Source organism: Eschrichtius robustus, chromosome 12, assembly GCF_028021215.1.
Source record: "Eschrichtius robustus isolate mEscRob2 chromosome 12, mEscRob2.pri, whole genome shotgun sequence".
NCBI lineage: Eukaryota > Metazoa > Chordata > Mammalia > Artiodactyla > Eschrichtiidae > Eschrichtius > Eschrichtius robustus.
In genome coordinates, this window is record NC_090835.1 from 38,633,495 (window position 1) to 38,660,010 (window position 26,516).

At 43.6% G+C, this 26,516-nt stretch overlaps 1 protein-coding gene across 5 annotated transcripts; it reads right to left on the reverse strand.

Moving 5' to 3' along the window:
* Positions 1-237: 237 nt before the first annotated feature.
* On the reverse strand, positions 238-25,930 carry RBM5 (RNA binding motif protein 5). 5 transcript variants are annotated; one of them, XM_068559327.1, is made up of 25 exons: positions 25,827-25,930; positions 24,412-24,481; positions 21,390-21,555; positions 20,443-20,598; positions 16,400-16,469; positions 15,837-15,910; positions 13,295-13,378; positions 12,262-12,322; positions 11,727-11,792; positions 10,730-10,890; positions 10,174-10,271; positions 9,482-9,569; positions 9,253-9,330; positions 9,097-9,169; positions 8,338-8,423; positions 7,864-7,948; positions 7,559-7,650; positions 5,373-5,534; positions 4,368-4,517; positions 4,217-4,288; positions 3,470-3,649; positions 3,077-3,151; positions 1,959-2,056; positions 1,752-1,881; positions 238-893 (listed from the first exon to the last, which is right to left on the reverse strand). In XM_068559327.1, exons 2-25 carry the CDS (start codon positions 24,426-24,428, stop codon positions 768-770), a joined length of 2,448 nt encoding a protein of 815 aa, XP_068415428.1. In that variant the 5' UTR covers positions 24,429-24,481; positions 25,827-25,930; the 3' UTR covers positions 238-767. The 5 variants fall into 5 exon arrangements, 4 of the variants coding, with proteins under 4 accessions (XP_068415428.1, XP_068415427.1, XP_068415431.1 ...); XR_011075784.1 differs by having other exon boundaries at positions 787-893; positions 3,040-3,151; XM_068559326.1 differs by having other exon boundaries at positions 238-1,881.
* Between the last annotated feature and the right edge of the window lie 586 nt (positions 25,931-26,516).

Here is a 26,516-nt window from a genome sequence, read left to right on the forward strand (position 1 = left end):
GTTGCCTGTATTGTGGCCAAAAGCAGGGAGGCTCTTCCTCACAGAGCAGTAACATGCCTACCCCCCACAGGTCTAGGATATAGTCTGTGAAAAGTGAAGAAGCCCAAGTGCTTGCACTCACTTAGGCCTATACAAAGTAAGGAAGTGGAAAAGCCGACTCAGTTATGATGGAGTTTTCATGAAGAATTTTCACACACTTCCTTCATCACCCCAAGAATAAAGAGACACAGACACACATTTTTCAAGGTATTTCTTTTGTAAAGGAGCCAGATTTGGCAACTAGACTGAAAATCTTCCAAAATTCTGTACAAATGTGTAATATACAAATATACACAAGGCTTTTGCCGAGAAAAGACAGCACAACAAATGACAGAGGCAGCTTTGGTGTTACATACCACCCTAGGGCATCTCAACACCCCCTAGGGATACAAGGGGCTGATGGACCACAACATAGGCTACACATGTAAAACACACTACAATTACACTATGTACACTGAAGTATAAAAGACCCACTGTCCCCTTGGCCAGCTCACAAGCCCTCTGGCAGGAAGGCAGGCCATTCACCAGATAACCCATACTAGGGGAACTCCTTTAAGTGGGAGAACCTTGCAGAATGAAGTGGTTTGCCCTAAAAACTATTAACAGCACAAGGCATGCCCTTAAAGAGAAAGGTGGTCAGAGTGAATTCAAGAGATGGAGCACTCCTTGTCATCTCTCTCTCTCTCTCTCTCTCTCTCTCTCTCTCTCTCTCATCCTCTCTCTGAGTCTCACTCCATCTCAGTGAACCGGGCAAACATGGCCTTCCGGACAGCATCTTTGTAGGAATCTGCACCAGACAGTCCGTATGCGCTGCCTTTGGCTCCTAGGCCAGCTCCTTTTAGCCGGACTTGAGCCTGGGGGGGATAAAACTGCTGTCAGCAGCTGGCAGGTAGGGTGTGGACTGCTCCCTCTCCCCCTCATCTAACCCACTCCCTACTGAGCTGGACCACCCTCTGGAAGACAGGAGAGGAAGTTTTAAATGAAGACATGGATTTCTATATTGGAGACCTGGAGTAGGTTTAAGGACTGAATGGACCAAATAGGTAAGGGAGACAGGCAGATAGAACCACACCCTCCCCTACTGCTATGCCTGTTCAGCAAGCATTGTAAGGGCCCCAAAGCACAAAGCATTGCACTGAAGCCCAGGGAAGGTCTGGTAATTTTGGGCACAGATCACAGCAGGACAGCTTGAAGTCAGCAGAACTCGCTTGCACAAATCAACAGTAAGAGTCTGACCTAAGCTATGTTGCCGGGTCAGAGAGGGAGCAATCATTGGCGGTGCTTTTGTCTAGAAGGCCAGTGGTTGAGGGCCTCTGCTCCTGAGCTCTGAGTAAAGGATATCTTATCATGGATGGAAATCCTACTAAATTATAATTTGTCTTATACATAAGCAAAATCACTTAGAAATTAAAGCACAGTACCTTTCTAAAAATCCAATCTAAGCTACACAGGTCTCAATTGGTGTTAAGTTAGGGTTTGTTTATAACAAAGGACATAGACACAGCCCTTAGGAGAAGGTAGGTTTTACCCAAAGATACCAAAAGACCAGAAAAATCAAGTAGGGTGCCACACCCATTCCTTCCAACTGACATCTTCAAAGGAGCGTGAAATATGGGAGGGCTGCAGAGACGACAACTCCCACTGGGTCCTAGGCCCTCTGGGTGCTTCAACCTCATCTCATCTCTGGGATAAGCCTGCAAGCCACTGCTTACCTCAATGGGGGCTGTGATGCCTTGACACTTTCTTCCCAAACCTGAGCCTTCCCGCCAACCCATGGCCTGCAGCATCTTGTTGCCAATGTTACTGTGGTCAATGCCATCTTTGGTGGGCTGCTCGTAATTCCTGCCAGTGGCAAACACACAGTTACTTAAAAAGCCAGAGCCGCGGCTCACAAAGTGGAAAATGTGCACAACACATACACAGTGCCAGCATCAAACTGCTTCTTGCGCTTAGGTTCTGGAGGTTCTGGAATGCCGTACTTCTCCCGTCTTTCTGCAGCTCGATCCCGGTATTTCATCTACGTGGGAGAACAAACATGGTTAGAGATATTCAGACTTCAATCTGTAGCAGTCTCATGCACCCACACTTCAAGATTATCACCTCAAGTGCTTTCTTCATCTGGAGCTTGGCCTTTTAGAGTGCTCTCAAATACCACATGCCCTGTCTCCCTCGCTGCACTCAGTCATATCCAAAACGGCAGGTTTGTAGAGATGAACTGTGTGTGGAACCTGGGGTAGAACTATGTTTCCAACAACCAGTTTTATTTAACGAGTCACCTCTTGTCAAGCTCTTCAACCAGCCGGCTGGGCGTGGGCACAGCTTGCCAAGGTCCTCGAGGGAGAGGAGGGCAGAGCTGCTGTTCCCCATCAGCATTTGGACAGGCCCACCTCCAGGGAGACATAGCCAAGGAGACTTCCAGAGACCTGTTCTACAGTCCCTGGGGAGACGGCACCATAAACAGTGGAAAAAAACAGGAAAGCAAAAGCCCTAACTACAGATACTATCTTGGGGTGAGAAATTTCAAGTAACTTGCTCACTGGTTCATCTCTAATTCATAGGCCTCTATTTGTATTTAAAACTCTGCCCAGCTGGCTCTCAACCTGCCTCGTCAACTACCAAATGACTGCCCATTAGTGGCCCCACAAGCTTCTCCTGCCCACTGCTTCCTTCCACATCACCTGCAATCATCTTGTGTCCTGCTGTTCCCTGGGCCTCATTTGAAGCTCCTCTCATTGTTCACAAAGGCTTCCCTGGCCAGGCCAAATGAGCTCACTCTCTCCTTGCTAAAATCCAGCATGCTTCACCAGCAAGTATTTGGCACTCGGGACTTGTAAGCAGCCTTGAGCACCCTCATTAAGGGTCGGTGCAGGGCTCACAAAGTGCACAGGGTTGGGTCCAGTCTACATGAGCCACAGTGGCCAAGTGACAGGTATGTGGCAAATCCTACCCTGCCCCTGGGACCTGAAACAAGTGCTACAAATAAAAGCCAAAGGCAGTTACCCCAAGACACTCTAGCGGCACATTGACCCCCATTCACCTCTCTCTCCCTCAGCTCCAAGGCTTCCAGCTCCTGCTCGCTCAGCCTGGATCGTCGGTAGATGTCCATGTTTTGCTATACGAGAGATTTTACAGACAGTAAGAATTCACACCTACCTAATTGGAGATATCACAACATTATCAGTATCTATTATATTCTAAGAGTCAAAGCCCAATTCACTACACTACAGCATGAAAGCCAGAGCCCGCTGCATACGGAGCTGCCATGGTCCTTTCCACTCTATTATCTAGAACATACTATAATCAGGAGCAGCCTTCTAAAAGGCAATCATTTAATACAGGTATTTACTGAACCTTCACTACTGTCAGGGCACTCACAGCATCTTGCTGCCTCCCCTCCCTGCCTCAGATCAGCTCAGAGAAGCATGGCCACCTTGTGTAGGTCTGAGAGCTGCTGGTGCCTGACCAGGGCGTCTCTGTTTGGGAACTGGCGCCGGCAGAGCAGGCAGGCCATCTTCTTCCAGTCAGCCAGCTTTTCTTCTTCACTCTCAAGTCTCTCCACCAGCTCCTCTTCATTGTCACTGTCACCACTGTAAGCAGCAACCAGACCCCTCTAGGGACAAAAGGAGGGTGGGTCACTGGAAATGTACAACAGGAAGATAGCAATGGCTAAAAGTAACGCCTAACCCAAGCTGTGAGAGTACGCCCATTACCCGTACTGAGTGGAGCAGAGCTGGGCTCGAGAGCCTCCTGGCACCAACCCTCCTGGGGCCCCAAGAAGAGTTCCTGGATGGCTGTTCTCAAACTACTGACCATGTCTGAAAACCCCAAATACAACAGATCAGAGTAATGGCCCACCCACATTAGTATCTATCAATAAAATAATTTTTTTCTTGTCTTAATTTTCTCTTTCCAGTCTGTTAAAACTCTCTGTTTACAAATGCAATAAAACTCAATTAACTGAGCTCAGGAATTTGGGCTTCATTCCCTGCTCCATCTCTCCGGCTCTCACACAGGGAAAGCAAAGCCCTGAACATGGATTCTATGTGCAGAAGCTGCTCCAAATACCCACTGACAGGGACCAATTAAGTAGAAATCACATTAGCCAAGATGCAGCTGAGTTTCAAAGTGAGGCACAAAGCACAGATATGGTCTTTAAACACTGGTGGTACTTCCTTACTTTGAGGGGATTCTCCTCGTCTCCATTTCGTACCAATTCGGGGATGAGCTGCTGCCTTTCTGCTAAGGCTCCCTGGGAAACAGAGAACAAGTCATAAGCCTCAAATTTTACCTAAGTTCCCCTCATGAAGTAAGGCCATTCCTGCTGTTACCTTCTTCTCAAAGAGAGCAAAGCCAGCATCTGCTGCAGCAGATTCTCTCCTTTCTTCTTCCCTCAAAGAATTTACAGGTTGAAAGCTGTTTTTAAAATTTTCTTTCTGCTTGTTTAAACTCTTAGCCCAGCGTTCCATGTCTTTGGCAATCTAAAGTCAAACAACAATCACAAAAAATACACTTAGGTAGAGGAACTTAGAAAACAGTCTCCTATGCCATGAAAACAAGCCATTATTGTAACAAACTGTAACAAAACCCCTTTTGCCCTTACCTTTATGAGATACTGCATATAACCAAAGTCATTAAAGGTCTCAAAAGTCAATGTATTTTAAATCCCATAAATAGTTTTTATGGATGGCCTCTATCTGCTTCCCATTGAAGGTAACTGTATAAACGACTTTTTCTCCCTGGACTGAAGCTGGGACTCATGCAGGCTCCTGCACTATGCAGGCTGATTAATGACTCTTTTCTTCTTGCTGCTCCATCAGAGGGAACTCTTCAGTGAATTCTTCTAACCGCCGAAAGGCACAGGAAACCCCATACAGCCTTATACAACCTAAACCTCAGGGACTTCCCTGGTGGTCCAGTGGCTAAGACTCTGTGCTCCCAATGCAGGGGGCTCGGGTTCTATCCCTGGTCAGGGAACTAGATCCCTCATTCCACAACTAAAGACCGCGCATGCAGCAATGAAGATCCCGCGTACCGCAACTATGACACGACGCAGCCAAATAAATAAATATTAAAAAAAAAAAAAAGTCTTTGAGTCTTTCAGGATTTTTTTCCCCTAAGTACATAGGCAACTGACAGACAACATATAGTAACACTAAAAAATTGCAAAATGCTCTACAAACTTGATATAAATAAGATGTGTGGCCCCATTTTAAAGAATCCAAATAAAGCAGATATAAATGCCTCGCCCCCGTGCCCCCCCTGAAAAAAACATAAAAATTAAGCCCAATATCCCAGAGAGAAAGATGGGTCTGCTGGCTGGGTCATGATCTTACCTGCTGTGCTGTTTTGCTCTTGGGTTTCTCCTTCTTTTCCTTCCCCTCTTTTGCAGGAGGTAGGCCCGTCTGCTGGTGGGAGTTAGACTCCGCAGCCAGCATGTAAGTCTCCTTCTCTCCATCCCAGTACAGGTACTGCTGGGTTAAGGAATTGTAGTAGTACTGGGGGAAAAAATACCATTAATGCAGATTTCTGCTGTGTTGAACCATTATCTTAAAGGAGTATTTTGTCAAAAACCCACATCAAAGTTGTCTTGTCAAAAAAACTAAACATAGGGCTTCCCTGGTGGTGCAGTGGTTAAGAATCTGTCTGCCAATGCAGGGGACACAGGTTCGAACCCTGGTCTGGGAAGATCCCACATGCTGCAGAGCAACTAAGCCTGTGTGCCACAACTACTGAACCTGTGCTCTAGGGCCCGTGTGCCACAACTACTGAGCCCACGTGCCACAGCTACTGAAGCCCGTGTGCCTAGAGCCCGTGCTCCGCAACAAGAGAAGCCACCACAATGAGAAGCCCGTGCACAGCAGAGTATCTCCCGCTTGCCACAACTAGAGAAAGCCTGCATGCAGCAATGAAGACCCAATGCAGCCAAAATAAATAAAATAAATTTAAAAAAAAAAACAAAAAAAACACTAAACATAAAAACAAAGCATGTTGCAGACCAGTAATATTTTCTGCATAGAGAAGAGGTGCTGTACACCTTGGTGTAGGTGAGGATGATGAACCAGCCAAGAGGTGTGAAACCTCTTGGGCGAAAGTAGAGTGTGGTTTCTTTTCAAGAGTCTAGTTCCCATTAATTTAATCCCTGGGCCTGGAGGGTACCCAAAGAGAAACACGTCTGACCCCTTTCCATAGACAGACCATTTACACAAACCAAGTGGTCAGAACAGGTGGTTCAGGAGGAGCTTTTTCTCATACGTCCTCCATGACAACCAGTTAACATCTCATTGTTGGGTTCAACCATACAGAACCCTGCCTGTGGACACCCAGGCAACCAAACAGGTTTGTAAAAGGCTAGCTCGGGAGCCTGGAAGGAGGTGACATGTGAAGGAACTTGATCTGAAATTTGTGGGGAGAACCACAACAGAGAATAGGTAGCAGTTATCTCTCCTCTTCTCTATTCTTCAATCACTCACTCTACCTGCTCAACAGGGACCCAGGAGAGACTGCCTGTTCTATCTCTTCCAGGGAAGGTGGTGCGGGTCAGACACAGGAGCCACAACTTCTATGGCCGCCAAGAAGAATGGCCTGGGAAAGGTCAGACTCCACAAGCAAGAGCAGTGGAAGAACCATGCACAGGCTCAGCCTGCTTGGCAGGTCCCACACAGCTTCACACCTGACTCTCAGAAACCACAAGCTCTCAATGCCAAGTTCCTGTTAAAAGCACTTATTTTTACTGTTCTATATATACATACAGCGCCTGGTCATAAATAGCTGTTTATTTATGGCGTGTTAATGTTGCTTTTCCTCTTTAAAAGTTATATACACCACCAAAAATAAAATATCACTCCACACATCTGCTAATTTCTACTCTCAAAAATACAAAAGGTTGCTAAGTAAAAGAAGCTAGACACAAAAGGTCACATATCTGATTCCATTTACACAAAATGTCTAGAATAGGCAAATCCACAGAGACAGAAAGCAGACAGCAGTTGCTGGGGTGGGACGGGATTAGGAAGTGACTGCTTAATATATAGGGCATAGGGTTTCTTTTCAGGTTGATGAAAAGGTTCTATAATTAGATAGTGATGATGGCTGCACAACACTGTGAACATACCACTGAACTGAACACTCTAAATGGTTAAAATGGTGAATTTTATGTTACGTGAATTTTATCTCAATTAAAAAAAAGAATATATAGTAAGAAAAAAAATCACAATTAAAATTTCTATCTAGGTCTTTACATGAAGGTTAACAGTCACCTATAAATATTAACTTGACAAAATAATCCATGGTTTAGGAGTAAGAACAGTGGCTACGGGTAGGGTTACTGACCGAACAGCAACAGGCACCAGAGAAATGTCCAGCGTGCTAGGAATATTCTCGTTCTTATCTCAGTGCTGGTATATGTATGAACGCATATACATGTAAACATTCAAAGAACTGCAAGAACTGCACGTCAGTTTCATGCATTTTTCCGTATGTACATTATACCTCAAAACATGTATTTTAACCTTTAAATTACCTGCGAGTTGGGGTCATAGTACAGCCCTGTTGTCGGATCATAGTAATACCCTGAAGATTCATCATACTGGTAAGTGGACGTGTCAGGCACTGCTGCAAAAAAACAAAATCCAGCATACAGTCATTCCAGGTAAGAAACTGGCTTTACTTCAAATTCTAAGCCACTGAGATGCAGTAGGCCTTAATGGTCTTCTCTCACATCCCCAAGTGTCCCTCTGACACCCACAAAGGGAGAGGAACTCTTATTAAACAAAGACAACAACTAGGACCTTCCAACTGTCAACAGCCCCATGAGGTTTGGCTTACCATATTTGGTACCAGGAACTACACCAGTGGGGGAAGCGGCTGGGGCCTGTGTACTTGTGCTAGTGCTAGGCTGTGCTTCCTCAGTCTGGAAAGAACAGCAGCTTCAATATAATTTCAACTGTAAAGTCTCTCAAGAGAACTAAATCACTGCAATCATCCAGCAGGAAGGGACCCCTGACAGACCCACTGTAGCAACGATCTAAGGCAATCCTTGAGCAAAACACATGTTGACAACTTTCTTCCTAAAGGTCAAGTCGAAGCATGCATAGTATAAATACACCCTGTTTGGAATCTTGCATTTAAAATACACACACAAAATTATTTTATTATCTAATAATATTTGACAGAGAAGTGAGACTGGAATGTGTGTGTATTATTCAATCCTAGCTCATACAGCAGGAAAAGATAATACTAGTATGGCAACACAAAGATCCCCAACAGTCACCAGTTCTGTATCTAAGATGACAGGATTACCGGAGAGCCGGGTGGATTGGACGTCTGATTATATAGCTGGGGACTCTGAGATACTACAGCTGCTGAGGTGGTGGTCACCGCTGTGCCTGATAATAAACACAGGAGTTAGAAGAGCCAACGCACTGAACCCTAAGCCAAACATCCTTATCTGTAATGCCCAATCTAGCGTCTTTGTATATGTCAGTTCTTAACAACCTAATTCCTAATAAGTACTCTTGAACCTACGATATTTTCATTTTTATAATCCTACTAGAATGTGACACACAAAGTCAAACATTCTGTATGATGGCTAAGAAGGAGGAAGAGAAGGAAGTCTCCGTATCTGCTCTGGGGTTGAGAATAGATTTAACTGCCACACCTTTATAATTCTAGAACAAAAACTGAAGCATAAGCTTTCAGAGTGACCATTCTGATTAATGTCTGGACACCAGACTGTAGGGCCACACCGTCTCTGCTTACCTGAACCTACATGGTCACCCATGATTCCTAACAACACAGACAGGGAAAATATTGAATTCCAAGAATGAACACTCATCACATGGTCTCTAAGAGCTTCTTATCAACTCCTGATGTACACGAGCAATCCCAATATTCCCCTAGGACCTTAGGCACATGGTGACAACCCTGAATGTGTCCTACCCCCAAGTTTTGCAGGGAAATGGCCCTCATAGATTTATTTGGGTCTAGTGAGAACATCTAGTTCTACTTCCTCAATTGTATTTGCTTAAACAAAAATAAAGGGAATATGAAGTTTATTACCTGATGCAGATGATGCATCAGATTCCAATCCTCCAGCCTGTTGCTGATAAAACTGTTGGTAATCCTGTGAGTACTATAGAAGAGTCCACCATTAAAGCTGCTATTCTCAGACACACTCTGGAGACCAGAAGTTGGATGCTGGTCAAATCTACCTACCTGAGCATACTGGGCGTAGCCATCTTGGCCTGGCTGCAGGTAACTGTAGTCAACATTGCCTCCTTCACCACTCTGAGACTACAAAATATCAAAAGAAGAGGAAACACAGACATCAAGTTTTTAAAATGTCCTTGGAGAGCTTCTAAGGCAAGCACCGCTGGAGAGGTTACTTCTGTGAATCCGGGCAAAGCCACCACACTACTTTGAGCAAAAAGATCCTCCATCTTACCTGGGTGGAAGACCACTGAGCGGCAGCAATGGCTGTACTAGCCACGGAGAAAGCACTGACCCGGTTACCATCTGGGAGGACCAAGTCTCTGAAACCACAATGATCCAATCATGTGATTCTATCTCAGTATGCTTCCAATCACTAACCCCACACTACCCAGAAAACAGCAATTCACTCCAGCCTTTGTTGGAAGGTCTCTAATGCCAGCAAGGCCACATTTCAGATGAGGAAGGGTTTCCATGGGCAAAGCCCTAAGTGGGCAAGTCTCCCTGTAGTATTTCTATTCTCCTTTGTACCCTTCCATCTAATAAGGTGTCTGCTGGATGAGCAATGATACCAGAGAGGGGAAATTTATGTCGCTAGAATGAAGCTCTATATACATGAAGCTGCATGTTGTTCTGGAAGTAAAGAATTATATCCAGATGGGTTTGCACCATGCTGAAGCAGTTTGCATAGCACTTATTCTCAACCCATCTGCCATGTCTCTCTTTGTCCTGCTCTGAAGTTTTCTGGCAACTGGTTATTGAGACAGGAGGGAATAAGCTCTAAGAAGACAACTGTATCCTTCCCAGCCAACCAGGAAGGATAGTGTCTCAATGTAGAGAACATGGGCTTTGAGTGCAGTTAGCAAAGCATCCCTGGACAAGCACGCAGATGCAGCGGTTTGAAGTAAGGACAATGAAGCCACTCACTTTCTGGCACTTTTTGCAAAATCAACCCCAATAGTTTTGCCATCAATTTTCAAAGGAGGATGGAGACTCTGTAGTATCTGAAGCAGCTGAGAAGCATCCTGAAGGAGAATGTGAAGAAAAACAATTTTGTCACGTAATTGAAAATCTCTCTCTACTACCTAAGCCCAGTCAAAGAAATATTAAAAAAAAAATAGCAGTTCATTCTTATTTGTGGATATGAAATCATGAGAAAAAAATTAGCCCTCTTTCCTCCAGGACATGAAGGTATCCAGTATTATTAAAAGAGTAAATGCTAAAACAGTCTAAAACAAAGCATGATGAAAGGACTAAACTATGGCTCAACCTTCAGTTCGGCCAGTTATCTACAGGTATATATGGTATTTTTACCACTTACTGAAGTCAACAGCCTGTAATTTAGCACTGTAATAACTGTCATTTCTTAAGTCTTGAACTTTGGGCTCCAGGAGCCTTACACACAGTATCACAATTGGATGAACCACATTTGCCTCTTAAATCTCAGTTTCTTTTAAAAGGAAAGATTCAATGAACATCTCACCATTGCAGAAGACAGCTGCACAAACGCGAAGCCTCTGTTCTGCTGGGTCTGTTTGTCTTTTATGAGGCGAATGTTATTGACAGCTAAGGACGCGTAGGGAGACAGCGCTGTCATGATGGAATCCACCACGGTATGTGGAGCTATGTTTCGAAGTATGATTGCTGCAGGTGAATGAGACAAATGACAGATATGTGCATTCCCACCACCAATGCTTTTCAAGGCAGGTTCAAGTACAAACAAACAAGTCCATTTTGGGAGGTTTCTAGCATATCTGACCCTTGAATGCAGGGGGATTAGGGGTGCTGACCCCACCCCCATCCCAGCCACGCAGTCAAAAATCTGTACATAACTTTATAGTCAGCGCTCTATACTGGTAGTTCCACATCCCCAGATTCAACCAGAGGATAATGTACTACTATAGCATTCATTGAAAAAACCCACGTTGTGCAAACCCATGTTGTTCAAGGGTCAACTGCATATCTTTCACACTTTGACATGGAGAAGATTCTAAAAACCAATCTTTTATGAGGTAACCTGAAGCTACTGCTCCTCATTAAAAAACAGCAGGATGAGACTTCCCTGGTGGCGCAGTGGTTAAGAATCCGCCTGCCAATGCAGGGGAACATGGGTCTGAGCCCTGGTCCGGGAAGATCCCGCACGCCGCGAAGCAACTAAGCCCACGCACCACAACTACCGAGCCTCCGCTCTAGAGCCCGCGAGCACAACTGCTGAGTCTGCGTGCCAAAACTACTGAAGACTGCATGCCTAGAGCCCGTGTTCTGCAGCAGGAGAGGCCACCGCAATGAGAAGCCTGCTCACCGCAACTAGAGAAAACCCGTGCGCAGCAACGAAGACCCAGCGCCAGCCAAAAATAAATAAAATAAATGCTAAATAAATAAATAAATAAATAAATAAAATAAAAAAGGGTAGGAGAACAAAAACATCAAATGGAGGTCAATTTCCAACATAAAGGCCAAAAGATTACATTTGAACTTACTATCACAGTAGTAATCCACAGACTGAACTGATTCTGTGGTTCCAGGGGGCACTTCCTGTTCAGAGTCTACAAGAAAGGAAAGAAAGAGGAAGAATCAGTAACTGAAGACAAACAAACAACAAACCAATATAAAAAATACATTGAAATACCAAAGTTTTAATTTTAAGTAAATGTAGCAGTTATTTTTCTTTTTTAACCATTTGTGGCTACAGTAAAACCTCATTAATTTTGACATGAATTTTAAATGTGGAATGCAAAAATTGGGCCAGTGGAGGACTGACATTACCTCTATACTAAAGAAAAGCAGATGCAGAATGTAAACAAGGCGAGCAGACTTAATTTTGGAACATAAAAGAACTATTTGTACTCTCACAATCATCAGCAGGATCTACCTCACCCAAGGTAAGAAGGTTTAAGGAAAATATACAGGTTACTTGTTTAAATGCCCTACAACCTGTACTTTTCCTTAGGTTCACAGACAATCCAATTAGTCAGGGTTTAATACATATTCCCAAACAGCTGAATCTGGGCTTACCAAACTTGTCTGCTCCACATCGGAAGCATTTTAGTCTTTTCCTGAAATTGTTAAGGCAGCACTGGAAAAAAAAAGTTTTATCTTGGTTATTTCTCACAGTAGGCCGGGCTTACTAATAACAATGTGGGTTAGAGCAAGAGGGCCATGGGCAAGTCCCAGTGAGGAACAACAACAAAAAAAAGCAGAAAGTGATACCATGTATCCAAGATAAAGGGATATTAACCTAAAAATTTAGAATGCTTTTACTATGTGAATTCTCCCAAGAAAAACAAATTTTGATGTATTCTGAAGTAGAATTCCATTTTTATCAAGCTGGGGAAAAGTTTTAGTTCACCCCAAAATCCTACAGCAAGCCACTGGCAAAGTTCTCCCTTATGTCAGAAGAGCACCATACGGACTTCCCTGGTGGCGCAATGGTTAAGAATCCGCCTGCCAATGCAGGGGACATGGGTTTGAGCCCTGGTCCGGGAAGATCCCACATGCCGCGGAGCAACTAGGCCCGTGCGCCACAACTACTGAGCTTGCGCTGTACAGCCCACGAGCCACAACTACTGAAGCCCATGCGTCTAGAGCCCGTGCTCTGCAACAAGAGAAGGCACCACGATGAGAAGCCCGCGCACCACAATGAACAGCAGCCCCCGCTCACCGCAACTAGAGAAAGCCCACGCACAGCAACAAAGACCCAATGCAGCCAAATAATAAATAGAAAGAAAAAAAAAAAAAAGAGAGAAATTGCCAAAAGTTGAGAGCTCTAGAATTCAAGAAACCATAAAGTGAAATAAACTTAAAATCTTAATTGAAACACTGGGCTTAGAACCAGGATCTTAAACAAAATCTCTCATGTTTGAGGGATTCTGTCCTCTAATACCTACTCAGGAGGACCCAAGAAAGTCAGAAAGTACAAAAATCACCTTATGATAAAAGCTGGTGATTGTGTACTTATTCGTTTCCTTGTTTGGACAGTCAAACAAACAAATAGAAAACAACAAAACCCCAAAAGAGTTTTGTCTACTTGGGAAAAACCCATGCTTACCTTGTTACAAAGCCAATCTTCAAACTTAGGTCTGGGATTGCTATAATGCATTGCAATATGCTTTCCTTGAATCACCAGCTTTTTCTGTAAAAAAAGAAGTAATTAGTTATTCCCATTGTGAGGAACATGTGTCCATTTTCCCAGGGCAGAGCACACTTCGGAAAAATCAGTGCTCTGGAATTAAATGGACAACATACGGGGAGGACCAACCACCGCCACCTATACTCTGCCCATCCAATCCTTCAGATAGGCAGTAAGAGAATGGGATGCGGAGTAAAGGTAAACGGAGTCAGGGAGTGCTGAAAAAGCTGCCACACACTAAACGCTGACATGCACCAGGCCGTGTCTCCAGCAGAGACAGAAGTCCTAACATTCATCATTGACAGGCTGCCTGAGAGTGACAGTCTATTTCAAAAAGCAGAAGACACAACTCTCCCAGTTCTGAGGTTGTCTCCTACTTTAGCCCTTAGCATGGTGTCCTTGGGCTTCGCTTCACTTTTGCCCCAGTCCCCCATCCTTACGCAAAGTGAAAGCCTTTACATTTCCCCTTCCCCCAAATTCCTGCTTCAGGATGTGTCCTTTGGGGGACAATGGGAGGGGAACTCATTTTTAAAGGGAATCTGGTTACAATTTTCTCAGGAGGAACTAGTCTGAATGCCATCAACTCTAAAACAGCTAAATGAGATTTCTTCCTGCCAAGTGCAACCACGTGATGTCCTGAGTGACAGATGTGTTTTTCACTGAAATAGATGGTACTCTCCTTCAAGATGAGTAACCAGGAGGCCAATGAAGTTTCTTCAGGGGGTTAGGAAAAGTTTGTAAATGTTCATATACCACCTCATCCTTCAAGTCAACCATGTGACTAAAAGGGACTTAATTTTCAAGGTCAAAACTCCGAGCTGAATCAGTCTACCAAGAGTATACCCAGCACCTGCCCCCAGAGAGCCTTCATTTAACAGGCACATCTTTTCTTTTTATTTTTTTGGGGGGGAGGGGAAGGGAGCAGGATGTTCTGACACTGTCAGAACAGATTTAAGTAGGAGGTTAGATATCCAAATTTTTTTAAAGGAGTCTAACCCCTCTAAACATACATACTGTTGAGTAATTTGGTTCTTGCAAATCCTGGAAGAGTTAAGACATGCTGTGAATGTTGTCTCTGCAATATCTAAAGACAAGACTGCATGTCTGGCCAAGAGGGAAAGAGCTGAAGGCCATCCACTCACTGTGTTGTAAAGAAGCAAAAATAAAGAAGCTGGGAGATATGTCAACAGATCATCCCACTAGGAGGGATGTGTGCTGGGGGAGACTCCAAACTATCACTGAGTCCCTAATCCTACTGGCCTTTTATTTCTGGAGTGAATTTGAACTGTAATGAAATATTACACATTAACATAGCTTTGTATACATTAAAATTGTGGAGATTTTTAAGTGTCTTACAGGTTTTAATTTCCTAGGAGTTTTAAACTCCCAAGCAAGTCATTCTGATACATCCACCATATTAAAAGATGCTGTCATGTAAAGAAAGCAGATTCACATGAAGCTTGTGTATGTTCTTAATTTTATTAGGATGGTGTCCATGGTATGAAATGAATGAAGATCTACCATTATAAGATCAGGCTGTCACCTCTGGGTTAAGGAAATGAGAGGCTTAAAAATCTAACAAGTTAATCAAAATGATACCCTCATTAGTGAGTCTTGTTATAAATGATAATAAATCACCAAAGAATATAACTCTTATTTATGAGTGACAAATCATAAAATGCTGCAGAGAAGCAACGTAGTGAGTTAAGCAGACTTCCCAGAATGCACTTGGTTAAGGCATTCAATACTGTGCTCCGGAATTCTGGCAAAAAACGTTATTTAAGTGCCAAGCACTGAACATTATCTTGACAAACCGTAGAACACTTCAGTTAATGCTTCTTAAAGAATCATCGATGATCTGCTTTGAACAGACTATAAAAGGCATTCTCAGGGAGATTAGAATGTTAATGCCACTCTAACTAGATCAGACAGCAGCAAGACACCAGCTCCCAGGCTAATCTCATCAGACTTATTGTTCAGAAATTCCACTAGGTCCTTATATAGTCCTTGAAGACCCATGTGAGCAGTTACGCCTCCAGGAGGCTTGCAGTCTCCAAGCGAAATAAAAAATTACTTACAAAATGCCTGTAGCAGACTTCAATTATATTCTCTTCACTGTCAAATCGAGAGTTGGATAATCTAAGATTACTCTCAATGGACATAATAGGAATATAATCAGGTAAGGAAAAGGGGAATATTAAAGGTGTCTTGATAACTACCAGACAAATATTCAGTGGTTAACAAGGCCCTGCCAGGTAGCCATGTTTAAAGGCAGAGCAAATTCTGCAATGTAGTGCTTGGTACTGTATTTATTCTAGTAACAGCAATTTTAATATATACAAAGCTTTCCTTTTTATAAAGTCACTCCTTTGGAACAAACCACTCCTTCAACCTTTTTTTTTTAAAATTGTACAGACTTGTTCCATTTTCATGAATATCTAGACTTGGTGAGTGAAGCAACCTGATTGGCTTCCATCCAGCTGGTAGCATCTTGCAAGTGATAAAACTCCACGAAGGCGAAACCACGGCTTACACCTAGAGACAGCATTCAGATATAGACGGGATACTCGTGTTAGTCAGTTCCTTTATAACAGGTGAATCTCTCTCCCACTGCTTCAACACTGCGTGACAAAGCCAATTGGGAAGCAGCTTTACAAATGTGACTTGACTTGGGGATCTTCTTGATACTTTGCCATGGCAAGGAACCAAGCCGCCTGAACTAAATGCCACTCGATTTGATTCCACGCTTAAAAAGTAACCATGCAACCGACTACAAACAGTCAAACAAGGAGTTTATAAATCACTACTTACCGAAGGGAAAAAAAAGCCCCTAAAAACAAAGTTTTTTAAAAGGTCCTCAGATGCTTTCTAACATCGTTTTCAAACAGTCACATTCCTTAGCCATGGCAAACCTTTCATTCTGAATTCATGTGCTTGAAGACTGGGGATATCAGGATGTTCTTTAGGGACTGAGGTGGGAATGGGGAAGAGAACCAGAACAGCAGAAACTAAGCAAGCTCTCACCTGTTTTCCTCTTCATTAGCCTCACGTCCGCAGGCTGAGGGCCTTCAAAGGATTCCATCATTTCCCGAATCTGCACAGACAGGGTTTTACACATTTATAGTTAAAGCTTTAGCCACAAACTATTCCACACTAAAGAGAGGTCAAAGACTAGGGATTACATTAACTGCTTAATTAGCCAAGCTTTTAACTTCTATCATCAAAATGTAATTATTCTAAAAATAGAATAAAAGAAGGAACACTTCTCATAGAAACTGATGTACTGTAACAGCTTTGAAGGCATTCTTTATATGCTGACTGGGAATTTCCTCAGGCACAATTATTTATGTTGTGATACACAGTCCTGCTCATAGTATGCTGTCCCTCAAGCCTCCCTCCTTTAGTCTAATCTTGTTGTTCTTTGTGCTAAAGGACCAGAGAGAAAGATGAGATTTAAAAAATGCAGAAGATATGTCACTGTCTTCTGAAGTATGCAACCAAGTATCAATGCCAAAAAATGAGGAACTCCCTTAAGATAAATATTTTTTGCACAATATCTTAAAGAAATAGCTTCATTACATTTACATTAATGGTGAAAATTAACAAAGCTCATAACGTTCTTCGGCTCCTAGTAAATCAAAATAAACATTAATTGGGCCTGAAGAAAGACTTCTGGCTGGTAGGTTTGTTATTGATGTCAGATCAAACCCTTACTGCAAAAGGCAAAATACATTAATAAATACATTAGTCTCTTTATCAATCATACCAGGCAGCCATACTCCCAGGGAGAAAACCAGGGCCAAATTTGTGAAACAGAGGTTCTTAGTGGCCTCCACTTTCCATAATTATGTGTAAAGGCTGCAGGATTATATACAGTCAATCCTCATTATTTGGGGATTCTGCACTTGTGGATTTGCCTACGCATTAAAATTCGTTAACTCCAAATCAATACTTGTAGTGCTTTCGTGGCCATTTGCAGACACATGCAGAGTAGTAAAAAATTTGAGTCACCTGATGTATGTGTTCCAGGCAGAGGTGATGCTCTGCCTTGTTTCAGCTTTCATACTGTAAACAAGTGTCCTACTCATAGTCTGTTTAGTGCCAAGTTTTTCACATTTTTGTACTTTTTGTTGGTGATTTCACTGTTTAAAATGGCTCTCCAAGTGCAGTGCTGAAGTGCTGTCTAGTGTTCCTAATGCAAGAAGGAAGGCTGTGATGTCCCTTACAGGGAAAATATATTAGAAAATCTTCATTCAGACATAAGTTACAGTGCTATTGGCTGTGAGTTCAATGCTAATGAACCAACAGTATATATTAAATAAGGCACCTCTAAACAGAAATACACACGAAACAAGGTCATATATTGATCTGTTAATGAAAATGTTGTGACCAGAGGCTCACAGGAACCTAACTTTGTATTTCCCCTAAGAGCATGGTTCCGTACCCCCAGTGCCTTTATAGACTGTAACTACCACAAATATAAGGAAAATCGACTATTTTTTCACAAAGAGTATGCATGAGAAGCGCTACACTGAGCGGGAGCCAACCACCTGACTCAAGCTCCTGCCTGGTAACACAGTAAGCGAAAAATCAGTCACGAGAGTAACTAAAAACAGTTTCTATAAAAGTAGCGATACAGTAACATACATAGTAACATAATTAACTAAAGACAGTTACTCTAAGAGTTCACATGTCAGTGGGGGGACTAAAATAAAATGACAATACTGAAAGTGATAAACTGAAATTCAGGAGAAGATTAAATACTATAATTTTTAAATGTTTTAAAGATCCCAATAAGCAAATTTTCTACAAATATTGCGCAAAATTTGGCAACCTCAGAAAGTCTACTTTGAAAACCTGCCTTCTCAAGGTAAGCACTTCTAATTCTCTGAGAAGCCTGAAATAAATAAGCATTTCAATCTTGTTTCATTACCAGAAGGGAGTGCCCCCAGAGTCAGCTAAGGCATTGCTCTCCCCATGCCACCCACTTCTTCTGCACGCTCCCAGGGCCACAGGCCTAAAAGACTCAAGGGGACAGTATGATCAACAAGTAAACTTTCCTCAACTGACTCCTGCAAGATTTCTTGTATCCCCTCCTCCCCTACTCCACATGCCCATGGCTGCTGCTACCTGAGCTCAGCTCTGCCTTCTTTCTAGCCCCTACCATTCTCTCCCTCTACCATTCTAACCTACATAGCTTTTGTTACCAGGTAAAAACCTCAGTAGCTTTCTTTTATACCTAGCTGGGCTTTCAAAGACTCCAGCACTGACCCCCAAAGCACCTTCCCATCCACCTCTCTCCTGCCAAAAGCCTTTGATTTCAGTCAAATCAAGCTGATTTGGGCCAGTCCACATCTTATCCTCAGTTCTCCACCAGACCAAAACATTTCTATCCCCCAAGAATCAGCTCAACTAAAATCTCCCTGGAGCTCTTCCTTGCCCTCGACCAGTTAACTCAGCTCCCTTAAAGAATCCTCCAGAGTTACTCCACAGAACCACTTTCAACAGGACCTCTTCCAACACCTATCCCTTTCTACTCTGCATTGTCTTCATTATCTGCTGACCTTAGCTATTCATCCTTAAGCTTTTATGAGGCAGGATCCATGGTTCTGCATCACTACAGCACAGCAGTACACAGTGTAGCAAGTGTGCTGTGGATCACAAATACCCACTATTAACTCTAACATCCCATCTCACATTTGTCACTTCCAGTGTTTAGAAGACCAAGGCTGTGTGAACTCAGCAGTTATCTTTAGCTCTAAAATTCACTAAACATTAGTCAGAATATTACTCTGAATACTCCAAGAAAATAGATACTGGCACAATGCATGTTTTATAAATGTATTTCAAAACATCACATTCATTTCACAAACAACATTGGCTGAGCAGCCTCCTGCATTCAAGGGTTGGGGATACACTTAAGAAATTCCGCCTGGTAGGTCAAGAAAGGCTTCAGGGACTTCCCTGGCGGTTCAGTGGTTAAGACTCCGTGCTTCCACCGCAGGGAGCACGCGTTCGATCCCTGGTCGGGGAACTAAGGTCCTGCATGCCGCAGAGAGCTGCCCTCCCAAATAAAAGACAGGAAGGAAGGAAGGAAGGAAGGAAGGAAGGGAGGAAGGGAGGAAGGGAGGGAGGGAGGGAGGGAGGGGGGGGGAGAGAGAAAGAGGAAGGAAGGAAGGGAGGGAGGAAGAAAAGGAAGAAAAGGAAGAGAAGGGAGGAAGGGAGGAAGGAAGAAAAGAAAGAAAGAAAAAGGAAGGAAGAAAGGAAGGAAGGGAGAGAGAAAGGAAAGAAAGAGAAGGAAAGAAAGAAAGAAAGAAAGGAAAGGAAAGGAAAGGAAAGGAAAGGAAGGAAGGAAGGAAGGAAGGAAGAAAGGAAGAAAGAGAAAAAAAGAAAGAAAGAAGAGAGAGAGGGAGAGAGGGAGAGAGGGAGGGAGAGGGAGAGAGAAAGAGAGAAAGAGAGAAAGAGAGAAAGAGAGGAAGAGAGAAAGAAAGAGGGCTTCAAGGAGAAAAAAAGGGCACACTGGTAGAATGATGGACATGTCCAAAGTGGCCTGCAGCAGAAGCAAGTGGTGGATGTGGCTGGAAGGAATGGGTGAGGGTCAGAGATACCACTGGAAATCAGGCAGTGCCCAGTACACCAAGGCCGTAGTTGACCAGTCTGAGAAGTGGGGAGCCAGGCTTTTCCACAGGCTTTTCAGAAGTTTCAAATGGATAATATAATTTCCATTAAATCAAAGGATGGCCAAATCATAAAATGTTCTTACAGATACATCCTCACTGAGTAAGTAACCAATTCAATAAAAATGTACTGGCTACCTTCTAATAGCTATTATTGAAGGAATAAGAACTGCTCCCTGTAGTTCTTCTGAAAACTCTACATTGAGCTTCAAAGCCTAAATACAAATGATAATCTATCTGTGAACCAAGTTGAGAGAACTCCACCCTAATTATAGAAATGTATTTCACTAGATATTAGCTTGAGATATAGTAACACAAGAAAGTAATGGTAGAAGCTCAAAGTTCATCGTGCCTATTGGATTGCTCATTAGAACTGTTGGTTTCCCTTACATCGCTCTCCGTGATGGTGATGGGAAGGCCGCGAAGCATGATGGTCTTGCTCTCCCTCTCATCACTGATGTCATGCCTATAGTCATGCTCGCCATAGTCACCATCTGAATGGTAGCCATCTTCGGATCGGTCACTGTTCCTTCTTTCACGTTCTCTCTGATTTACAATAAAGAAAATTGTAATTCAAATCACACTGGGCTTATTTATACCCTCTGATCCAGTCTCTCTGCTTTTAGTAATTTATCTTTAGGCATAGAGATAATACAAGAACTCCATAATGATGTTCACTGCAGTGTCTTCTAAAACAGCATAAAACAAAAACAAAAACAAGGACAGAAACCCCCAAACCTGGCAACAATCATTTAGTTCAGGAAGAATGGTTTAACAACTCACCAAACAGTATAACAACCCACAATGAAACACTATTACCTGTTAAAATAAGATGATTATATGCATAAGAAAAAAAAAAACAGTGCAAAATTATGTGGGCAGCACAATTACTGCTAAACAAAGCTAATGCATATTGAAAGAAATGTGAAAAAAGCTATGCTACAATGTTTAACTACAACTTTTAGAAACACCATCTGAGGCAAAGGGATGGTATATAATTATGCCCCAATTGTCTCATCTTTAAAATGAGAATAACACCTACCTTATAAGGTTGTAGTGAGACCTGAATGAGTTCATGTAAGTCAATTGCTCAAAAGAGTGCCTGGTGCATAGTGAGCCCTAAGTAAACCCTGCCCAGTATTTCTATGACTACAGGGCTCAGTCTGTCTTTGAGGGTTATAGTCGACTCAAACAGATTTCAGAATAATAAAGAGTTTGAATATAATACTCCTCTTGAGAGATTTCCACACTTGGTATACTTATTTCAAGAATCTTGGAGGTTCTGTGCATATAATTCATAATTCTAACAACTCTATAAACAGTTGTTGGTCACTCACCTCTGGACTGTCATAGTCTCGGTAGTCATCATATCTATCACCCCTCCGATCATCACTAGATCTTTTGTAATCTGAGTCCCTCCTCCTGCTTCTGGATTCACGCTCATCACGATCATCCCTGTCTATGATGGACCCGTATCTTCCACTGCGTTCTGTTCTACTCACTCTGCCAGGGAAAATAATTTTCATTTACTCTTAAGTAAATCACATTTTGGCCCTTTAGAAAACATGGTTGAAAAAACACACAACCCACATCTCAGTTTATAAGATATCCAACTGGTTCAGTGTATCCCTTAAAATTTATCACCAAATTCCAATTTACAAAGACAATGACTGGGAAAACAGCTATATCCCTAAGTACAAAGGTAGTTTTCAGGAATTCATAATAAATGTAAAAATATAGCTATCAAATGTATGGGTTTAATATTTTTGAGAGAGTCAGGATGCCCAAGTTCCTCCTGCATTTTCCCAAGCCTGTGGTCTACACATCACTCCTTTCATCCCTGATTTCAGATCTTAGTGATCAATCTAGACTGGAAGAATGTAATTATAGTTGTTCCCGCCAGGGACTGGTTCCAGGACCTGCTGCAGATACCAAAACCCATGGATGCTCAAGCCCCACAGTTAGCCCTCTGGTATACGCAGTTCTGCATCTGCAGATTCAACCAACCACTTATCATGTAGTACTGTATTTATTGAAGAAAATCTGCCTATAAGTGGACCTGCAAAATTCAAATCCATGTTGTTCAGGGGTCAACTGTATTAGCATTTCACTCAATTACAAAGGAGGACATGTCCTGACTCATCCACTCTGAAGGGTATCTCACTACTGAGAAATGGACCAACAAACTGGATAACCTGTCTTTTTTCTCCTATAGGCAGTTAACCAAGTTCATTTGTTAGATATAACTAGTACCATCAGAGAACACTATTTCCTATAACATCTGATTGATTGATTGATTGATTGATTGGCTGCGTTGGGTCTTCATTGCTGTGCGCAGGCTTTCTCTAGTTGCGGTGAGCGGGGGCCACTTCTTGCTGCGGTGCGAGGGCCTTTCACTGCAGTGGCTTCTCTTGTTGCAGAGCACGGGCTCCAGGTGCATGGGCTTCAGTAGTTGTGGCTCACGGGCTCTAGAGCACAGGCTCAGCAGCTGTACACGGGCCTAGTTGCTCCGCGGCATGTGGGATCTTCCCGGACCAGGGCTCGAACCCGTGTCCCCTGCATTGGCAGGCAGACTCCTAACCGCTGCGCCACCAGGGAAGCCCCTGATTTATTTTTGATTACTGAGCAGCACTGGGCTTCACAGGAAAACCTAATAACAAAAGGCTTAAACCCATTTGACCACAGATATAAATAGTTCTTTCATAAATTGTTTACCAGGTTCATAAAACTACTATGTAAGGACAAGACAAAGAGAAGGCTTATAAGGGCCTCATTTAGAGTATACAAATTTCATAAAAAGAAACAAATGAAACAAGTAGTCTAGGACTATTTCGCAATGTTAAGTATGTAGATGAGAGACCCTAAAACGGTAAATGTTAATTTATTTGGAACCAGACTATTGACAAAGCATTAAAACAATATCATGTGACATGAACACTTCACGAGTCCCAGTGGGCCATCAATTTGATCTATCACTGGGACTGGACTCAATATTAAGGAGGCAGCTGGATGAATAAATAAAGGTTGTGTGTTTAAATCAAATGGTTTGAGTCGGAGAATCCACAGATGACACAGGAGTCAAATGCTCTCATCTTAATTCTTTACTAATTCTTTAGCAGTTTTTCTTTCTTCTTCTTGTTTTTAAAAAATGTAACCCATGGTCCAAAGCTTCTCAGCTCTATAAATCTGGATTATCTTGTCGTGGAGGGGACAATAACGAGAACTGGCATTCACTGATTGCTTTCTACAGCCCAGGTACTGTGCAAAGTGACAGACAGTATGATCTCCTAGCTTCTTCCAGAGGCTGTTTGTTATCCACACCAGGAACCCTCATGACTTACTACTCCACCCAGCCCTCCTTTGCCTAATTCTTTCTTACACTTCAGGCTTCACCTTAGAGAATACTTTCTCCAGGAAGCTTTCCTGGCCGTTTCCAAGAAAACACATGTTCCTAAGTGTTCTAACAGCACCCTCAACTTCTTTTACCATAGCACAGTTCACACAGTATTTTAATTATCTCATTAAACTGTGTGCTTGTGAGAGCAAGTATCATGAAAGTGCTCACAGCAATGCCGGATACAAAACAGACACTCAAATATTTGTTTGATAAATAATTTTTAGGGCTTCCCTGGTGGCGCAGTGGTTGAGAATCTGCCTGCTAATGTAAGGGACACGGGTTTGAGCCCTGGTCTGGGAAGATCTCACATGCCGCGGAGCAACTAGGCCCGTGAGCCACAACTACTGAGCCTGCGCGTCTGGAGCCTGTGCTCCGCAACAGGAGAGGCCGCGACAGTGAGAGGCCCGCGCACTGCGATGAAGAGCGGCCCCCACTTGCCGCCAACTAGAGAGAGCCCTCGCACAGAAATGAAGACCCAACACAGCCAAAAATAAATAAATTAATTAAAAAAACAAAAGAACAAAAAAACAATTTTTAGGGCTTCCCTGGTGGCGCAGTGGTTGAGAGTCTGCCTGCCAATGCAGGGGACACAGGTTCGAGCCCTGGTCTGGGAGGATCCCGTGTGCTGCGGAGCAGCTGGGTCCGTGAGCCACAGTTGCTGAGCCTGCGCGTCTGGAGCCTGTGCTCCGCAACAAGAAAGGCCGCGATAGTGAGAGGTTCGCGCACCGCGATGAAGAGTGGCCCCCGCTTGCCGCAACTAGAGAGAGCCCTCGCACAGAAACGAAGACCCAACACAGCCATAAATAAATAAATAAATACTAAAAAAAAAAAAAAATTCTGATTTAAAAAATGTAATGCTTGTAGGACTAGTCCATTTAAAAAAAAAACAAAACAATTTTTAACAAATATCTCAGTCCCCATTGAAATGCTGAGATCAAAGGCATGTAACAGTAATAACTTACCGTTTGTCTGAACCCATTGTCCTGCTGAAGATCTAGCACACTGCTCCAAAAGGTTCAAATTTTGTTTTTCCTAGGAGACAAAAGAGATAGGTTGCTGCAAATCTGAGAGATCACGAAAGTCAACTGTTCCATAGCTGGAACACTACTGAGATTGGAATTTCATTAAACCATTAACAGTGATTATCTAAGGTTGGGGGGGTGCGGAGGGAAGTGGGGACCAACTGTCAACATTAAAATCAAGCTAACGTTTTGTTAACAGTCAGCATAGCAGGAAGGCGAAGCATAGTGAAAAATATTAGATTCCACATTCAATAACAAACCCATAAAAGGATACGAGCAGAAGGTTCCTTCCCTGCTCCTGCTGTAGGATTACAAAGCAAAAAGGGCACAGCTGCAATCAGCTCCCTGTGTTCTGAATCAAAGCAACTCCATTGGGATAGTTGATCGTTAAAACATTAATCAAAGTGTCTGTATTAATACAAGGAGCGAAACGAAATTCAAAAATTACTTATGAAAAACTTAAAACCTTTCAGAAGCCCGATGCTGAGTTGATTGAAAATCTACTCCATTTAAAACGCAACGGCTGATCCAAAGCTATCACAAACAAGGGTAAACCTCCACACGACTTAATTCCTAGGTAACAATAATCACCACAGGTTCCTGAGGTGGCCAGCCTGGCTCAGCTGCGCACCGGCGGTGATAAAACATCACAGAGCTAGACTGCGTTCGATGCGTGCGCGGTCCGAGAAACTACTTACAGCCGTCCCTGGCGCCTGTTCTAGGCAGGCGCTCAACGAACACTTGCTGAATTAATAAATGGAAGGGAAGCATCCGGGAGAAACCAGGCCCTAGGCAGAACCTCTGATGCCTCCCCTCATCGCCTGGGCAGTGCCCGGACCCACCTCCGCGGGGTGTCCCGGCCGAGATGGCGGCGCCACGGCCTGCGCGACCAACTCAGGCGTCCGGCTTTCTCTTCCTGCCTGCACCCCCGCCTCCCGACACCCAAGAGGTTCCCAGCCCGCAGATCAGCCTTCACCGAACAGCTTTCCGGAGAGGGCTGATTCAGGTGAAGCTGCGGGGCGATGGCGGCTAGAGACTGTCAGGGCGCCCCTGAGAAGTACCCGAGGGACAAACGACGGCTTCATGCTCAGCTGGGGTGGGTAGTCGAAACACGTCCCGACAGGGGCACACCCAAGAGCCCGAAAGAAGCGGGCCTCGGGCTGGGCGGGAGAACGCTCTCTGAAAGCTGACAGCGCTAGCGGCGAGGAGGGGCGCGGCCCTCCAATGCCTCCGGTAGCCCTTCGAGAGATCTGGCTGGAGCTGATCGACCGCCGCCCGCGGCTGACAGGGAGGCTCTACAGGGCGTGCTCCAACAGAAAGAACCGCCGGTCATTACGGGCGGCCGCCGCACTTACCCCCAGGAAGGACGGAAGTAGCAGCAGTAGCAGTTTTGTGCCAAGGGATTCCAACAGGGTACGGCCGCCTCACAAAATGGCGCCTCCGTCGACGGCCGTCTCCTACCCACACTACCTCGCGCCTATCCCCTCCCCCCCGCCACACTCTTCCTATGGAGGTGTCCAATCCGCGAAGGCGTCTGGCTGCGCGAGGGCTGCTGGGAAGAGTGGTCGCTAGGGCAACCTGTCACTTAACTACGCCCTGTGTCAATTTCCTGCGTATTTCCCTTTCTTCAAAACCCAGGCCTAATCTCCAGTCTGCTTTTTGCAGATACGGATTAAAGCTTTTACCTTTATTAGGCATAGTAATTATTTGCTTTGCTACAAGGGGCTTAGAGAGTACAGTTTTCTTTCACCGACGCGGTGTAAACCATCACGTTTAATCTGGCTTTAAGGAATGTAGGTCGATCGCCTATTGCATTATTGAATGCTAGATTAGATTATTGGGCTACATGATTTACAAATTTCTATTTTCATTTTCATAACCTATGAGGTGGTTATTAAATCCATTTTGCAAGTAAGAAAATTGAGGTTTATGGAAATTAAGAGGATTTTTAAAAAATATTTATTTGGTTGCATTGGTTCTTAGTTGTGGCAGGCAGGCTCCATAGTTGTGGCACACAGGCCCCTTAGTTGCGGCACGTGGGCTCC

What these genes read in the sequence shown, in the direction of transcription:
- RBM5 (XM_068559326.1), bottom strand. An exon ending in TGCAGCTGTCTTCTGCAATG is followed by an intron (nt 10,272 to 10,729) that starts GTGAGATGTTCA and finishes ATTCTCCTTCAG; the next exon opens with GATGCTTCTCAGCTGCTTCA. An exon ending in CCAATCCACCCGGCTCTCCG is followed by an intron (nt 7,949 to 8,337) that starts GTAATCCTGTCA and finishes TGTTCTTTCCAG; the next exon opens with ACTGAGGAAGCACAGCCTAG.